The 19,779-nt window shown below is 39.9% G+C and overlaps 1 protein-coding gene across 5 annotated transcripts in view; it reads left to right on the forward strand.

Annotated features, from left to right (window-relative positions):
- The window catches only part of INPP4B (inositol polyphosphate-4-phosphatase type II B), a 1,087,411-nt gene that overhangs the window by 711,652 nt on the left and 355,980 nt on the right, over window positions 1–19,779 (forward strand). For all 5 annotated transcript variants that reach the window (XM_075348265.1, XM_075348236.1, XM_075348245.1 and 2 more), the window contains one exon: window positions 3,377–3,488. In XM_075348265.1, coding sequence (XP_075204380.1) covers window positions 3,377–3,488 — 112 coding nt within the window. The remainder of the gene's footprint in view (window positions 1–3,376; window positions 3,489–19,779) is intronic.

A 19,779-nucleotide genomic window follows, 5' to 3' on the forward strand; every position in this document is an offset into this window, starting at 1 on the left:
GACTCGCTCTAAAGGTAACTTTCTGTACATATTTAGTGTATACTGTATACAGTATACCATTGTACAGTACAGTATATACTACATAGCATATCTATCAATTTTCCATTTGTGGATACAGTGCTGTATTCTCTTTCTGCTAACCAGTACTGCACATTGCTTATACTGTACCTCTCGCACACCAACAATTTTTTTGTAAGTTAACGGGCAGTATAATTAGTTTTACATGTTTTTACTGCATGGTGTTTTGTATTAGTGTAATGTAATAATTTTATATGAATACAGTGCATTATTTTGTATTACTGTAATAGGTTTGTAGAAAGAATTTATGAATGTATTTTTGGGTTGTGGAAAGAATTGTCTGTGTTTCAATTATTTCCTATGGGAAAATTCTCTTTAATATAAGAGTACCTTGGTTTAAGAGCAAACCCCTGGAACCAATTATGCTCGTAATCCAAGGTTCTGCTGTATATATATATATATATATATATATATATATATATATATATATATATATATATATATATATATTATTATAGCGCCATTTATTCCATGGCGCTTTACAAGTGAGAGAGGGTATACGTACAACAATCATTAACAGTAGAAAACAGACTGGTATATGTATATGCATGTATGAATGTACAGTTGTATTCTCACCTAAAAGCAATGCTTTTAAGGAGAATATCTCCATACAAAAGGCATCTGACAGCCACACGGCAGCACATGGAGGCCTGAGGAATAGAAAAGACGTAGCCGGGCTAATTTATGAGAACATAAAAGAAAAAGTGAAAGTGTTTACAGCAAAAAAAATGAAATGAAGCTGGTTCCAAAGTAACAGCAGTGACCTGATTAGATGCTTTTCCTAACACCTTCACTTTTTATCTGCTCAGATATATAAATCTTAATGTGTGAAACGCGTCTAGTAAATTGTCACCTTTCGTGTATGCCAAGAAGGTACACTCATATCACCTGCTATCGGCTGACCTTATAAATTGCTTGGACAATGTTTTTCTTCTCCTTTGCTTATGGACTACGGTAATTCAATTTCCCTGCTTTGCTTTTTTATCAAGCACAGTACAGATTTCTTTACCAATTCCTAGAAACTGAGATTGTGGATAAATCTTGGCACCCAGAATTTTGAAGCTGCATTAAAGTATTAGAGTACAAGCTGTATGTAGACTGGTAAATGAAAGCCCCACGCTCCGCATGCAATCAGCTCTGCGGTGACCTTCAGAAGGCGATGAATAAAATAGCAGCAGCTGATGATGTAATATCCTTCGTCTGTATCTATATGCAGAAGGTACATGAAGGTGATACTAATGGATGGCCATTTGTATCTGATTTGCCTACAAACAATTACATATGGTATATTGTGTTGGGTTTTTTTCTACTCCTTTATATATTATAACAATACCCCTCTCCATTCATTGTCTGTAACACTGATTGAGTAGATGGTATATAAATGCTTTTAGCTGAAATACACCCTTAATATGATAACCAACAATAAGTAACTTAGTGCCACTAAAAATGGCTTTTTACATCAATATTTGTAGTAAAAATAATAATAAAGCTAATGATGTTTTAAGTAATTTTTAACAATGCTGAATTTGTTTTTGTTGACCATTATGTTAAGAGAAGAATTTTTGCTAAAAGCATTTATCATCCATCTACTCTGCTTTTTTCATCAGTGCCATAGACAATGAATGGACGAGGGTGTCTGCTCATCTGGCATTCAAACACCTACTATCAGAGGGATTCTATGTATGTAGTCCCCATAAAGCTAACAGGGGGATCCCACTATGTAGCCCCCCTACAGCTAACAGAGGGATCCCAGTATATAGCCCCCATAGAGCTAACAGAAGGATGTCAGTATGTAGCCCCCACAGAACCAACAAGGGGATCCCAGTATGTAGTCCCCATAGAGCCAACAGGTGGATTACAGTATGTAGTCCCCATAAAGCTAGCAAGTACCACCTATTTAATTTAATGGATAGTTTAAACTTTTTTTTTGCTAAAATACTCATTTAAAGTGGTTGCCTGCCATTAGGACAACCCTTTCTAATTCCACATGTTTCCCCATGTAAAATAAAGCTTATACTCATCTCCAGGTTTGCAATGCCTAGTCTCCTGTGGGTTTGGATATCACACGAGCTCCACGTCCAATCAGCGTTGGCTTCCTTCTCCCCACCTTCGGACCAAACAAGTTAATCAACAGGAAGTGCGGCTGCACTCACTTCCTGTTGATTGTACGTTTGGTCCACAGGCAGGGAGAAGGAAGCCAGTGCTGGTTGGATGATGGGCTCGCGTGACATCACAACTACCCATGAACCCCAGTACACCACTGGAAGAGTGCTGGTGCGGGAGGTGAGTATAAGCTTTATTATTTTACCTGGGGGAAACGTGGAATCAGAAGGAGTTGTCCTAGTAGAGGACAACCTCTTTAACTTTAAGACCAAATTCTCAAAATGATTGAGCACCAAAGCGCTTCATAGTTCTTCATACTACTTCATTCCCTACTATTGGCATATTATTGTGTTATAAGCTCTTTAAGATAGTTCATAAGCTTAAGAAAAACATTATACGTGACTGCTATGTGTGATATACATATAAATGTACAGCAAGAATTCAGGTTTCATAATATAGTCTTATATTTATATAAAACTGATTTTGGTATTAAAGAATAATGATAGCTTATATTTAGCCCATTAAGGAAGGAATGCTCTTCACAATTATCAGCCTATCCAAATAGACTGGCAAGCTCTCAACAAAATGCTTTGTTTTTGTGTGCAATAATCTTTAGGAAGACTAAAATTCATTATTATCGCCAGCACACTGTGTTACGTAAACAGGAGATGTGTAGTTGACAAAATGGTATTCTACACACACAGAACAATTGTATTATCTATCATTTTGTGGGCATAGAATTTCAGTCATCCTGTCTAAACTTATCAGTAAGCGTCGATCAGCTCGTGTATACCGTATATTGCCGATCAACAGTTGTTTAATGGCTGGAATCTGGCAATGTAAATGCCTTTACTCGTACACATCTGAGACATCATTTTTGAGCAGGGCAAGCAAAAAATAAAAAAAGCTTAGTATCTGTTAATAGAATCGGGTGGATCATATTACTAGAAAAATAATGGTCAAGGCGTTAATCACCAGTTTAGTCTCACAATGTAGTACAAGTGAAAACAATTTATGGAAGCTGTTCTCCAGTTTCCTTTCGCTCATTCTTATGCTGTGAAACAAGGTCGGTGTCCCATCCATTAACATTCGTATTACAAATGTTCCCGGGGAGATTGTCATAAATGAGAATTGATATGTGATGAACCATTCTATTGTCTAGACATTTCATTGTCTGACTTTTTTTGTTTTTCAGAACCTTAAATGGTGGAAAGAAAATTGGCAATATTGAAGTGAGTCTGGTGAACATGGGGGAGATTCAGAATGGGGAGGCAGATCACATCACAACAGATGCACAAGGACAAAAGGTAGACAACCATCCTTGCCACAAAGGACTAAAGAAAGTATCTTGGATTAAATATTAATTAATTTAATGGATTTGTTCTGACCTATGATTTAATTTATATTCACTAGGTCCCTGTGTAAAATGTATGTCGGGGTCTACACTCTAAGAGTGGATTGTACACTCCAATGGTGAACCGTACACTCCAATGGTGGACTGTACGCTCCAATGGTGGACTGTACGCTCCAATGGTGGACTGTACGCTCCAATGGTGGATTGTACGCTCCAATGGTGGATTGTACACTCCAATGGTGGATTGTACACTCCAGTGGTAGATTTTACACTTCAATGGTGGACTGTACACTCCAATGATGAACTGTATTGTCCAGTGGTGGACTGTATACTCCAGTGGTAGACTGTATACTCCAATGGTGGACTTAACACTCCAGTGGTGGACTGTATACTCCAATGATGGATTGTACACGTCAATGCAATGGTGGATTGTACCAGTCTATAATACAGCACATAGAGATGGCGAGCACCACATCCCCTTATGAAAATAAATCGTCTATAGACAGTTCCTGGTCTTGCAGCTTGTACCTAAGACTGAATGAGATAAATACCAGGCACATCTCTCCTTATCGATGCACTAACGTGCCTGAGTGAACAATAATGGGGACATAATGACCCGCCCCAGGGCCATGGGGTACTCGGTTCCGGGTGTTGGTTAATGGGATTATGTCACGGGGGCCTGTGCCCGGTTCCGTGGCCCTGGTGGTCGCTGAAAGTCAATAAATAAAAAAAATAAAATAAAAAAAAAAATAATAAAGAAAAAAATAAATAAATAAATAAATAAATAAAAGTATTTCGTGACGCCACCTACGGTTCCAGTATGGTTACTGGGGCTGCAGGTCAGACCTCTGGGGTGATGGTTAGGCAGCCAGTTGTTTACACTTCCCGTAGGTGAAGCGGGGTCCCCAGGGCAGTATTACTAGTACACAGATATGGCGGTTTTTTTCTTCACAGCCTTTTCAACTGTCACTTTAGTGCAGCAGCCTATGGCTCCTCAGATGAAGAAATAAAGTACGTCACACCAATTCATTAACTCTGACCAGGTTTTATTTGCAGGTGTTATTAAAAATGGGTTCAGTTTCCGATGTTACAGTTTTTGGGTAATCTGGGAACAGTTCAGGATCTCTGCACCAGGTTAGTTGTGTGGCCTCCTTGCTGCGCTGTGTCTCTCCTGGGTACTAGGCTGCCTGGAGCTATACCTCAACCCTCTCTCACTGTCTTCACCTGTATGGCAGGCGGCGGGAGTTTCTCTAAGGGGCACTGCTGTACTCACTGCGGTCTCTAAGCTCTGTGTAGCGGCTTTGCCTTCAGGTGCTGCTGTGGCCAGAAGATCTGCAGTCTCCCTGGCCTCCGGTCTTTATTGCTGGGCAGATTAGATCCCTCACAATCTCAGACGCCGGTGTCCGATAATCAGCGCTGTTCCTTTGGGGATGAACCGGTCGGGCTCCACCTCCCCGGTCTCTCCTCTTTTGCCTCACTCTTGATCCCTCAGGCAGTCACACAGTTACTTGTGCGGGCTAAGCACTGCCGTCTCCATTTTGATGTCTCCCCTCACTCTCTGCTCGCACAGTTTCCTTTTTTTCCAACTGTCAACTGTCTCTCTGACTCCGCCTCCAAACCTGGATTTAAAGGGGACCTCACCTGAACTCGACTTGTAGAGCTCCCCCTCCAGGCTTGGAGTGGAAATGTTGTATGTGGGATTACATAATGTGGCGATCCTTCCCTGCCCAGGTGCAGGTATATTTGTGGCAACTGAACCCTGGGGTGCCACATTAACACTTATTCATTGAGCTCATCAGCAGGGGACCGAAAAGTTAGATACCCACCACTTAAAAAATGCTTGCCAATCCCATGGATAGGCCTTTACTGGTGTATTCTTAGATTTCGGACAATTAATTTAATTTTTTTTGTCACAGGGTAACTAGTTCTATCAACATTCAAAATTTCTAAACAATAATGATATTCTGTTATAAATTCCTGTATATAAAATGGACTTTTCAGACTTTTGATAGTATAGTGATGAAGAGCAAAGGAAAGCTATATTATCTGAACAGCATATTTTTATTAGGATTATATATAATATAAAAACTTTTTTTGGTAAATTATCAGAAATGAAAGTAGGAGTTAGGCCTAGTGCATACTGTGTCCGCCACATAGTGTACAGTATGACAGTGTACATTGGAAGCTTTTCCCAAAATATATCATAACATTTCCATAGACGAAGGCCAAAAGTGTGTTCTTATGACCTTAGTCTGGCTGGTAAGAACAGGCATGCCATTTTACTGTATAGGATAGTGCAGGAGACTGTGTGTTCCCATACAGAGGACCACTCAGAAGAAACCTATACAATGATGTTTCTTTACAGGGTGTCCTTATGGTGGACCGATGCTTCGGCATCCATCCTGACAGTGACCATGTCGGGTACATACCTCCTTCCCACAAGTCTACCCTGTTTTATATCTAAACTACTGGGGATTTTAAGCTCTGAGCTTTTCATTGAATGTACTTGGGGTTATTTAGTTTGGAAAAACGAAGGCTTAGGGGGGATCTAATCACAATGTATAAATATATGAGGGGACAGTACAGAGACCTTTCCAAAGATCTTTTTACACCTAGGCCTGCGACTGGAACACGGGGGCATCCGCTACGTCTTGAGGAAAGAAGGTTTAATCATAATCACAGACGAGGATTCTTTACTGTACGAGCAGTGAGACTATGGAACTCTCTGCCGCATGATGTTGTAATGAGTGATTCACTACTAACATTTAAGCAGAGCCTGGATGCCTTTCTTGAAAAATTTAATATTACCAGTTATGTATATTAGATTTTATGACAGGGTATTGATCCAGGGAACTAGTCTGATTGCCGGATGTGGAGTCAGGAAGGAAATTTTTTCCCCATTGGAACTTGTTTGCCACATTGGGGGTTTTTTTTGCCTTCCTCTGGATCAACATGTTAGGCTACGGGTTGAACTAGATGGACTTAGGCGGGCTTTGCACACTGCGACATCGCAGCCCGATGCTGCGATGCCGAGTGCGATAGTGCCCGCCCCCGTCGCAGCAGCGATATGTGGTGATAGCTGGCGTAGCGAAAATTATCGCTACGCCAGCTTCACACACACACTCACCTGCCGTGCGACGTCCCTGTGGCCGGCGGCCCGCCTCCTTGTTAAGGGGGCGGGTCGTGCGGCGTCACTGTGACGTCACATGGCAGGCGGCCAATCGGAGCGGAGGGGCGGAGATGAGCAGGATGTAAACATCCTGCCCATCTCTTTCCTTCCGCATATCCTACGGAAGCCGCAGTGAGGCCGGTAGGAGATGTTCCTCGCTCCTGCGGCTTCACACACAGCGATGTGTGCTGCCGCAGGAGCGAGGAACAACATCGGACCGTCGCGTCAGCGTAATCATGGATTACGCCGACGCTGCACCGATGATACGATAACGACGCTTTTGCGCTCGTTAATCGTATCATCTAGGCTTTACACACTGCGATGTCGCATGCGATGCCGGAAGTGCGTCATTTTCAATTTGACCCCACCGACATCGCACCTGCGATGTCGCAGTGTGCAAAGCCCGCCTTAGAGTCTCCCATCAACCTTAAAAACTATGATACTATGATACTATGATACAGCTGCTTATACATCTTTTAGAACTATATAAAAAGAAACTGTTAAAATAGATCAGAATAAACCATTTATATTTAGTTTCTTTATACATATTACGAAGCACTTTTGCTTGATGCAGCGTGTCTACACCGATGTCCCTGAAAAACACGAGCGCCTCTGTATTCGGCAGCTGGAGTACAAGCCGGCTGTGATTGCCTAGGATGGAATTCTATTTTGGAAAAGATGAAAACATAAATATACAATTAAAATGCTAACAGTGTACAATTTGCCAAAAAAAAACAAGTTGACACATAATGCAAGCCATAAAAAAATGCTGTATATAATCAGTATGAAGAATAACAATGCAAAGTGTTTATTGTAGTCTGTATATTTACTACACTGCTATTAAAGAAGCCACATATTACAGCATTTGCCCTGTTTAAAGGTGAAATTGCCTATGGATGAAAATGTACTTAAATATATCGCCTACCTAAAGCCGTTTCAGGCCAGATTTTCCAATAGGCTTCCAATAGAGTTCCTGCCTCCAGATTGTTTCCCTCTCCTGCAGTAATTGATATTTACAGGGAGCAGTTTTGTTACAATTCCAAGCATTGTGCCCATTCTAAATACATAAAACAAAGCTATAAAAAAGCTGAAAGAAAGTTGAACAGTAAAAATATACTTTCATTTCTGGTTCCTTCTGAGCTGTTTCTGGTCACCATTCCAGCGGTTTCCTGCACATTGTATTTTTTTTTTTTGTTATCAACTTTTTATTTTGAAAATGTTTACAACCATATAACAATCACAGAAATAAAGGGAACTGCACCTTGTATTATACTTACCACCTGCCGTCTTCTGCTCTTCTGGGCGCCACTCCGGACCTGCACCATCATCTTGTGACTGTAACTTTTTACATTGAGTTGTGACTTTCAAATCGTCCAGAAAACACTGGAGCAATCCGGAAGGTCTCAAACTGCTGCACACCAACAACAACAGATGAAGAAGTTGGCTGGTGAGTATGAGACTAACTGCAGGGACCTTACGTTAGTGGCACCTATCCACCACTGCAAAATACAGTAAAAGAATGCTGGAGTGGTGCTTTAAGAAACTACAGTTGGTGCAGGAAAGAGCAGGGTGAAACATCTCAAACTGTTCCTATTTTATTGATCTCCAATACTTTGTTGAGAGTCAACTAGTCATTTCATATGGAAATTAGGCTCCTAAAGGGCAGTGGTGGACACATCAGTGCATTTGCACGCCTTAGCTCCTTTTCACTTTTTCTGCTCAGTGCCACCCTCTGTTTTATTATTAAACATGTACACAAGCTCTGCTGTATAACATTTACTTTGCTGTCCACTATCCATCAAGAACTGGGGGCAGTACAGGCTGGGAGAGGCGATGAGGAGCCATGAACTGCAAGTGGATTGATACGCCCATGAGCACATTTGCAGCCATCGGTTCTTCTTCATTTCTGCCCACTCAAAACTGCTCTCCACTTCATGATTGACAGTGAACATCAGCTGTGATGCCATGCAGCAGAGCCTCTGTTTCAACTGTCAATCAAGAAGTAGAGGGCAGCGCTGAGCAAGAAGAAGCGAAGAGGAGCCATTGACTGCAAGTGCTATGCCTACCAATGCACTTACAAGCCTAATTTACATATGAATAAAAAAGGAATTTAGGAGTAATCACGCATTGGAGAGCAATGAAATGTGTATCATTAGAAGTGTTCATAATGTCCTAACATTTGACACCTCTGGTTTCCTAGTGAAAATCTTAGAAGTTCTCTTTAAACAGTCAAGCATCAAAGGCTTGTGATATCCGAAACTTAGTCCAGGAAAAGCTCTCTTGTGACATACACAGTCATTTAGAGGACGTGTCCAATGGGGTGAAATAGGAGAGTGTTCAACTTTCTGTTGACTCTGTTAGGTGCTGCTGAAGCCATTATATGCTTGCCTGAGTCTTTCTTTTATAAGTGAGCTAATTCTCTATTGCCATACTTTAAGATTAATGTGGCCCTGTACTTTAGATAGCTGTGATATCAGCTGACATGTATACTTCTCAAATCCCCCCCAACATATGCACTATTGGCTTAGCTCTATCTCCCAGCAGAACAAGAGATCAGGCATGGTTAAATGCAGCATGCTCTTCCTGTCCTCCAACATCTGTTATCAGAGGAGAAGCAGCTCACCATTGTATATATTATATGGTTAGCCAGGACAGTCAAAGTTGGCAAGTTTGGTTCTCATCTATATAAAGTGAATGGCCTCTTTAAACACAATTTATCTGCAGATAAAGTGGTAATCTGCAAGTAAATACATTTGAAGCATGTTGAGCACTCTAATTGGCCAAACAACTGCTGATCATCCGGGCAGTGCGTGGAGCTATGAACAGTCAATGCTCACTATACGGTAATTACTCTCCTTACTACTGATGGGTGGACTCGCAGATTACCAGGACTGGCGGATGTAACCGAATTTAAAAAAAATCCATTTGCGGCCCAGAATTGATCCCAGATATCTGTCTGGACACCGATCCCCATTTAAGTTTATGAGGACCAGAATCTGGCCTGGAAAAATGGGGATAGAAGGGATAGGGGGATTGGAGTAAGCGCTTCATACCTACCAGGTCTCCGGTGTAGCTGTAACTGCTTTTGCAGCTGCTCATTCTTCTTCTGGGGTCATTATTGCTCATCCATATTTACTACTTCCCCCGCCCACCCACTGGCTACTGGCATCTGTGATTTGTTGCAGTCAGATGCGTCCGCAGCCTGTGTGACAGCATGTCTGGCTGCGTGCAATCACAGGCACTGTCTGCGAGTCACTGTAGATTAGAGTAAAAATAAATTGGCATAGGGTCCCCCCATATTTGTTATTTAGCACAGATAACGCATATGGCTACAGGCTGCAACCCGCAGCCATGCGCTTATCTTGGCTGTGTATCAAAATAAGAGAAAAAACATGTAGCTTTTTAAAAAATTATTTAAATAAATCATTTTTAAAAATGTCGTGCACACCCCAATTTTGATACCCAGTCATGATAAAGTCTGAAAGCTGGAGGCTAGTATTCTCAGGCTGGGGAGACCGGTGCTTATTGGGCCCCCCAGCCTAAAAATAGCAGCCTGAAGCCCCCTGGAATTGCTTCATCCATTAGGTGCAACAAGATTGCAATTGGAGTAATAAGGGGTTAATAACAGCTCACAACTGCACTAAGTCCTACATTAGTTATGCGAGGCATTTATGAGACAGCCTATTGCTAATCTGTGAGTTAAAGTAAATAAACACAAACGCCAAAAAAGTCTTGTATTTGAAATAAAATACAAAAAAACCCACTCTTTCACCCTTTTATTAACCCCCAAAACACCCAGATCTGAAATAATCCACACAAAGTCCAGCTCTGCTACATCTGAAGGCACAACAGGCAGCCATAGAACATGACTGCCCGCTGTGAGCTTCAAGCACAGAATGAAAGAGTCGGCAGATAATACATGAGCCTCATGCTCAGTGATGACGTCACTCAGGTTAGTTGCAGTCACAGCTCGATGTTCCCACAGTACTCCAACTGTGATCACAGGTAACTTGACTGCAGGTGACCTCAGTAAACTCAGTGACCACAGCTCAGGTGAGACCTGCATTCCCTGGCAGAAAACCCGCATTTTTTTACCAAAAGAGGTTGATATGGTGCTGAGATTTTTCCACCATATTTCTGCATCTAATCTACACCTCCTGGCATAAAATGCATCACTACTGCATCATACCACATGCGGTTTTGATGCGTTTTTTTTTTTTTCTAGGAGATGTAGATTGGGTGCATGAATATGGTGTAAAAATTTCATCACCAAATTTGCATCTCTCGGCCCAATAATTCAAAACAAGGTTTTGACGCTGTATTGGTGTAGTTTTCTGTCAGGAGGTGCAAATTTGCTGTTGAAATGTCTGCATCATATTTCAGCACCAAATTTGAACTGCCTGACAGAAAATGGCATTAAAACCTTTTTTTTGCATTTTTGGACCACAAGATGCAAATTTGATGATGACATTTTTAAACCATATTAATTTACCCAATCTGCACCTCCTACCAAAAAACACATCAAAACTGTATGCAGTATGATGCAGTAGGAATGCGTTTTATTGCCAAGTGGTGTAGATTCGGTGGAGTTATATGATGTAGAAATATCAAATCTGCATCTCTTGACAAAAAAATGTGGTCTTCTGCCAGGAGATGCAGGTCTGTGAACCTGAGTTTATTGAGGTCAGGTTACCTGCAACCACAGGTGGGGGACCGTGGGAACCTCCAGCTTTGACCACAAATAACCTGGGAGACGTCACCGCTCATCACGCAACTCAGTCTCTGCTTGAAGCTCACAGCGGGCAGTCATGTTCTATGGCCGTTCACAGTGACTTCAGATGTAGCAGAGCTGTAATTGTCGTGGGACATCGTATAGATTGCGTTGGACCTGGGTCTTTTGGGGGTTAATAAAGTGATGAAAGAGGGGTTTTTTTGTATTTTATTTCAAATAAAGGATTTTTTTGGTGTTTGTCTTTATTTCCTTTCACTTACCAATTAGTAATCGGGGGGTCTTATAGACGCCTCCCATTACTAATCTAGGGCTTCTTGGCAGCTGTAAGCTGAAATTACCTGCAAAGCAGGTGGAATTGTGCATTTTCATGAGCTCTTGCGCTGCAAAGGGTCTATATATTGTTCTTGCACAGGGGCCATTTTCTGTCTGTGTCTGCCAGTGATTTCATTAGTGATTTTCACATATAAATGGATACACAAATAATTTACAAAGCTTCAGTGTTGTCATGGACAGTAGAATGTTAATCACTGATAACACCCATGTGCTGTCCATGACTTTTACAGACCCATAGACTTGTAGTAGCCAGTAAAAGACAGACATGTCTCTCTATTTTTTACACAAACATGTGAACAGTCACATAGACTATAAAGGGCATGTATTCAACCTATGAAAATCACAGATAAAACGTACATGACAAATAGATCTTGAATTGAGGCCTAAAGCAGTTTATTATCTAAAAAACAAACTGTGCATGGGGAAAGGGCTTTCCTGACACTAGAAAACCTCTGTAAAGGTTTAGCCAATGTATGTATTTTATTTATTTGAATATATAGCAATATCATATTATGGAGCACTTCACAGACATCATCATCATTTTCCTCATTGAGTCTCATAATTCAAATTCAAATATGCTTTATTGGCAGGACCAAAATACAATTAGTGTTGCCAAAGCAAGAGAAATACAGTAAGTGTGGTGGGAGGGGATCAGGGTTATGGGGAGTTGGGGGCACAATTTGGGCTCTGAAAGTCCATTTAGGGGCCTTATGTTCCCCTCAGCTTATGACATGTGGTGACAAATTGGGCGGCGATCTCTACCATTGATTCCTCTTCTCCCAGTAGGAAGCGGAGTTTCATGTCCTCGTCCATGGATGGAAAGTCCATTGTATGGGTGGCAAATTTCTGGAAGTGGGAGGCCCTCACTGCTGAGTATTTGTCACAGTGCAGCAGGAAGTGTGCCTCATCCTCCAGAGCCCCCTGCTGGCAGTGCTGGCACAGTCTGTTCTCTCGTGGCTTGTATGTCTGTCGGTGCTGCCCTGTTTCCACCTCTAGGCTGTGGGCACTCAGTCTGTACAGGCTCAGGGTCTAAATTCCCTATCAATATGTCTTTGGAGTGTGGGACAAAACCTGGAGGAAACCCACACAAACTCGTGGAGAACATACAAACTCCTTGCAGATGTCGTCCTTGGTGAAATTTTTACATAGGACTCTGGCGCCGCAAAGGAACACTGCTAACCGCTGAGCCACTGTATTAACAAATTATAATCTTTCCACAGGACAAGTGGTATCTTCTAGACCAGTGAGGGTCCCACTCTGCTGTAGTCCATCACTAGCTGGACTATAGACAATGAATAGAGCATTTCAGAGGTCCATCCTCTCAAACAGTGGGGTTTCTAGCAATGCGACCCCCAGTGACCAGCAAGTTATCACTTATTCTGTGGATAGGCTACAACTTACTAAAATGGAAGTAACCATTTCTGAAACTGCATTTGTGCCATTTATAACAAAAAAAAAAAACAGTTTATAGCCGACCTTGGTTTGAGTCGTTCCACCGTATACAATATTTTCGAGCTTGCCCTTGACTTAGCATACATGAACATCTATTTTGTAAGCAAAACAGCACAAGGGAATGTAATCTAAAATTACACTCCAGCTGTGTTTTTATCAATAGGTAAAATGTTCTTCATGGGTTCACACTTAAAAAAAAAATTCACTCATCAGCTAAGTCAATTTGCATAGCGATTAGGAAATGGAAAGAACAGTAATGAAACCTAACATTTTGCTACACCTGCTCGCTATATGATAGCTGCACAAATATCCACATTTTTTTCCTTTTTTTTAATGCATTTAGATTCATGGGAATCCAGACTGGGTCATTATGAGGAAACAAGTTTAAAAGTAAAAACTTTATAGAGTTTTATTAACCCCTTAGTGAGATCTAGTTTATACATTGAGTGGGTTGCATTCTATTTTCAGAATAGGATCCAAATCAGGCTTGGATTCATGAGCAATCATCAGTCACAATACACTGCAATATATATTATTGTAATGCAATTGCAGGTTCAAGTCCAAAAAATGGGATAATTAAACATGAAAAAAAAAATAAGTTTAAATCACCTCCCTTTTCTCCAAACATAAAATGTAAGGCTATGTGCCCACGGAACAATGTACCCGCAGATTTTGCCAATGAAAACCCGCAGATTTACCTGGATTTTCTAGATAAATCCGCAGGTTTACACAAGTACAGACACTCCCCATGTTATCCTATGGAATTTGGGGAGTGCTGTATCAATGCTGCGGTATGTGCGACTGCAGATTTCCCGCAGCTGCACATAACTGCATGTCAATTATTCAAGCGGAAATACCTGCGGATGACCCGCCTTTCCCCTATGGAGATACAGGGCGGGACTTCTGCAGGTGTTTCCGCATTTGTTCCACAGGTTTACTGCAACAAAAATGCTTGAATCCCGCAGCAATGGATAGCTACGGATTCTGGGGAGCAGCTGTGGTAAACCTGCAGACAAACCTGCGGCAAAGTATATGGGTATGTTGGCTGTGGGCACATAGCCTAACATTACAGAAATAAGTAAGGGGTTGCCCACACATTGCCCTTTTGACTTATTTTTTGTCCCATTTTTGCTGCAGAAAAAAACACACTGTTTTATAGTACCAACAAATGAACAAGATTTCCAAAATCTCATGCACATGCGTCTTATTTTTTTCCTCGCGGATTTGTGCTTCTCAAGCATTTTTTTCAAATCTGCAGCAGATCAATATTTTTAGAGTTTTTGCATTTTTTTTGACTCATTGAAATGAATAAGGGAAAAAATGCAGCATCAAAAACAGCTCAAAAGGTGCATATTTTAACCATTTAACATACCATGATGTTTATCTGTAAAGAACTTTGGAACGGACTCAGAGGCAGAATTTGCTCCACAATGGAAAGATGCCATCTATATTATATAGTTGTTATCTGCCTCTAACAGCAGCAGTCATTGTGCCTGCAATTGCTGCTGTTAACCTCTTAAGTGTCGCTGTCAATTACTGACAATGGCATTTAAGCACCACAATTTGGTCCAGACGTCAGTGCAAGTGGCCATTGGCATCCTTGCAACATAATAGTACAAAATCAATGGGTTAATATGGGTGCCAGGGGCACGGTAAACTGCCCATGCCTGTCATGTGATCGCTTCTGTGTCATCCAGCAGTGGATGGGCATCATAGAAGACTGTGAATTTTATTATATAAATCACATATAAAGCAATAAAAAGTTTAAAATAACATTTTATATATATATATATATATATATATATATATATATATATGAACAACAACAAGGCAGAGTCCAGCAATAACGTGAGCAATCCAGGATGCTGTTAAAAAAATTTTCTTCCTTCTTTTTATTCATAAATTCATTAAAATATAATGGTCCAAGCAATTCAGAACAGCATTATCGCAGGAAAATAGCGCAGATAGGACTACGCGTTTCAGCGGTAAAATCCGCCTTCTTCACGGTCCAGAATCTGATCTGCTTTCCAAACATAGAACCTTATATACATCTCACTCCCATCAGGGTAATTACAAACATGTGTGAGAGATTTAAAAACATATGCTAGAAAAGCAAATCAAACATGTAAGCTATCCGCATATTGATCAATATACAGCATGCATAAGAGTTATAAAAAAAAGATTCAACATTTTGGAGAAAAATACAATCAGAAAATCCAATAACCTGACCATAAAATTCTTTTTAAAGTGATACAAAAGCCTAACACAGTAGTAACAGCCAGCAGCATATAATGCAACAATGTATCAATAGTGCATAATGATATCCATACGATTGTTAAAGCCCTGTGGCATGCGGGTCCCCAGCTCAAATATCCACCTACTCTCTCTTGCAAGCACTTTTTTATGAAAATCTCCCCCTCTCAATGGTTTTTTTACATGCTCTATGCCCATAAAAGAAAAACCGCGTAAATCCCCATTGTGTTTTTTTGAAAAATGTCGGGATACTGCTGATGCACCAACCATTGGCAAATTGCTAGCATCTGAAAGATGTTTGCGGATTCTGGTTTTAAGGGGGTTCATCGTGCAGCCTACATATTGCATGCGGCATATATTGCAGTTAATTAAATAAACTACATTCTCCGTATTACAGTTTATAAAAGAACGAACATTAAACTGTTTTTCATTGGAAATAGATGTAAATATTTTGGACTTATTAGCAGAACCGCAGCACTTACAAATTTTAGCACCGCATTTAAAAAATCCTATTGTTTTTAACCAGTTGCTAGGGGAGATTTTGTCTGGATATTTGAACATGCTAGGTGATAATAATGTAGCTAAGGTTGGGGCTCTTTTTACCACAAAGGCAATATCATTATTTTTCACAATATTTTTCAAAATATCATTCTGAGATAATAACGGAAGATATTTTCTGATAATTTTAACAATAGAATTAAACTGAGGACTATAGTTGGTGCTTAAAACTACCCCAGATTTTTTGGAGTCTGTGACGGGGTGTACATCAGAGCAAAGAGAGACAACAGGCCGAGGATGATCCAACAGGTTTACTAACAGGAATACAGGAACAGCACACAACAAGTCCAAATAAAACAGATTCGGGGGCAGCTCCTGATAATCCAAAGTGCCAGATCACGACGAAATAGTCCTCTTCAGAGTCCCAGAAATCCCACACAATCCACTGGACGGCGAGATCTGTCCGCAGAATCAGATCTCGCTCCCTTCCTCTTCAAAACTCAGCTCCCAACTGCATTTAGAAACAGGAGTGAATTGTCTGAGCTCGTGGGCCCGCCCCTCAAGGATAGGGGTCTATGCAATGGTTGGGCCCACTAGAAGATTCTAGAAGGTTGGCTCCGAGATGTCTACAGGTTTGTGTAGTTGGCGTTATCCACTGCTTACGAAACAATGAGAAGTTCCCCTGGCTGTGTGGACAAGAGATAATTGCATTATGGACCCAGAGACACAGGAGATGGGGGAAGGTATGGTTACTTACATCCCAAGACATATTACTACAGCAAATACAGTGAGAAGGTAAAATACATCACATGGCATCTTATACAAAAATATGGGATGGAGAAAACTACATACATCATGACAGAGTCAAACTGTCTTTTTTTCTTAGTAGAATCCAACAGCTTAACCCTATCAATGCCTGCTATTTTTTTTCTTGGCTCTCTCCAAAGACCAATTGGGATACCCCCTTTTTTTTAAATTGTTACAAGTTATTTCAATTTCTTCCTCCAATCTATCACTAGATGTGGTATTCCTTTTTAGTCTAATAAGCTCCCCCACAGGAATATTCTGAATGACATGTTTGGGATGACTAGAGGATGCCATTAAAATACTATTGCATGCAGTAGGTTTTTTATAGGGAGATATCAAGACCTTATTGCTATCCAAATCTGCGGTCAATTTTAGGTCCAAGAAGTTTGTTGATACCTCATGACTACTACATGACTTCTTGGACCTAAAATTGACCGCAGATTTGGATAGCAATAAGGTCTTGATATCTCCCTATAAAAAACCTACTGCCTGCAATAGTATTTTAATGGCATCCTCTAGTCATCCCAAACATGTCATTCAGAATATTCCTGTGGGGGAGCTTATTAGACTAAAAAGGAATACCACATCTAGTGATAGATTGGAGGAAGAAATTGAAATAACTTGTAACAATTTAAAAAAAAGGGGGTATCCCAATTGGTCTTTGGAGAGAGCCAAGAAAAAGATAGCAGGCATTGATAGGGTTAAGCTGTTGGATTCTACTAAGAAAAAAAGACAGTTTGACTCCAAAAAATCTGGGGTAGTTTTCAGCACCAACTATAGTCCTCAGTTTAATTCTATTGTTAAAATTATCAGAAAATATCTTCCGTTATTATCTCAGAATGATATTTTGAAAAATATTGTGGAAAATAATGATATTGCCTTTGTGGCAAAAAGAGCCCCAACCTTAGCTACATTATTATCACCTAGCATGTTCAAAGATCCAGACAAAATCTCCCCTAGCAACTGGTTAAAAACAATAGGATTTTTTAAATGTGGTGCTAATATTTGTAAGTGCTGCGGTTTTGCTAATAAGTCTAAAATTATCTATCCCCCATGAGCTGGCTGGATTGTCATTTTAAATAAACACTTGTACCTTGCCCCTCCCCCCATCTCATTGTAGATTGTAAGCTCTCACGAGCAGGGTTGCCATTTTTCCTTTTAAATATTGTATCCTCTATAATTGTTACTTGTTTGTATATGTCTATGTATATGATATGTATATGTTCCTCCTGAATTGTAAAGCGCTGCGGAATATGTTGGCGCTATAGAAATAAAGATTATTATTATTATTATTATTATTAAAATATTTACATCTATTTCCAATGAAAAACAGTTTAATGTTCGTTCTTTTATAAACTGTAATACGGAGAATGTAATTTATTTAATTAACTGCAATATATGCCGCATGCAATATGTAGGCTGCACGATGAACCCCCTTAAAACCAGAATCCGCAAACATCTTTCAGATGCTAGCAATTTGCCAATGGTTGGTGCATCAGTAGTATCCCGACATTTTTCAAAAAAACACAATGGGGATTTACGCGTTTTTTCTTTTATGGGCATAGAGCATGTAAAAAAACCATTGAGAGGGGGAGATTTTCATAAAAAAGTGCTTGCAAGAGAGAGTAGGTGGATATTTGAGCTGGGGACCCGTATGCCACAGGGCTTTAACAATCGTATGGATATCATTATGCACTATTGATACATTGTTGCATTATATGCTGCTGGCTGTTACTACTGTGTTAGGCTTTTGTATCACTTTAAAAAGAATTTTATGGTCAGGTTATTGGATTTTCTGATTGTATTTTTCTCCAAAATGTTGAATCCTTTTTTTATAACTCTTCTGCATGTTGTATATTGATCAATATGCGGATAGCTTACATGTTTGATTTGCTTTTCTAGCATATGTTTTTAAATCTCTCACACATGTTTGTAATTACCCAGATGGGAGTGAGATGTATATAAGGTTCTATGTTTGGAAAGCAGATCAGATTCTGGACCGTGAAGAAGGCGGATTTTACCGCTGAAACGCGTAGTCCTATCTGCGCTATTTTCCTGCGATAATGCTGTTCTGAATTGCTTGGACCATTATATTTTAATGAGTTTATGAATAAAAAGAAGGAAGAAAATTTTTTTAACAGCATCCTGGACTGCTCACGTTATTGCTGGACTCTGCCTTGTTGTTGCTCACATTTGTATGGATGGACTCCTGCGTCCTGATCCGGGCACAACGGAGTTAACCAGGTTAGCTGAGGATCCAGGTGATTCACAGGAGTGAGCTGGTCTACATTGTTGGACTCATATATATATATATATATATATATATATATATATATATATATATATATATATATATATAGATAGATAGATAGATAGATAGATAGATATAGATATAGAAATCACCCCCTAAAGATATGTAACAAAAAAAAATAAAAAAACGTTCATTTGGTATCAACATGTTCAGAAAAGTCTAAATCTAGGAAAATATAAAAGAAATATAAGATTAACAAAGCTGATCTGTTAAAACTGTAAAAGGAGAATATCAAAATTGGTTGCCTCAACACCACAAATAATTACATTAGTGTTCAAAGCATCATATCTAACCTTAAATAGTATCAGTAAAAACATTGGGTCTTAAAAAAAATGAGTCCTCACACATCTCCATCAACCGGAAAATAAAAAGGTTACATGTTTTGGAAAGTGCTGACTCAAGCTAATTTTGGGAAATATTTTATGAATTTCTGATTTTTTTTTCGCCACTTAGCTAAATAAGAAAAGATATGCAAGTTTGGTATCGTCATAGTCGTACTGACCTATGAAATCATATAGTCCAGGTAATTTCTACTGCAGAATGAACTCCTATAAAACAAACAAGAAATAATTTTGAAATTGTGTTTTTTTCACAATTTCATTTCACTTGTATTTTTTTTCCCCATTTTCCAGTAATCATAATAATAAAATCGATGGTGTCATTCAAAAGTACAGCTAGACTCAAAATAC

Source organism: Anomaloglossus baeobatrachus, chromosome 1 (genome assembly GCF_048569485.1).
Source record: "Anomaloglossus baeobatrachus isolate aAnoBae1 chromosome 1, aAnoBae1.hap1, whole genome shotgun sequence".
Lineage (NCBI taxonomy): Eukaryota > Metazoa > Chordata > Amphibia > Anura > Aromobatidae > Anomaloglossus > Anomaloglossus baeobatrachus.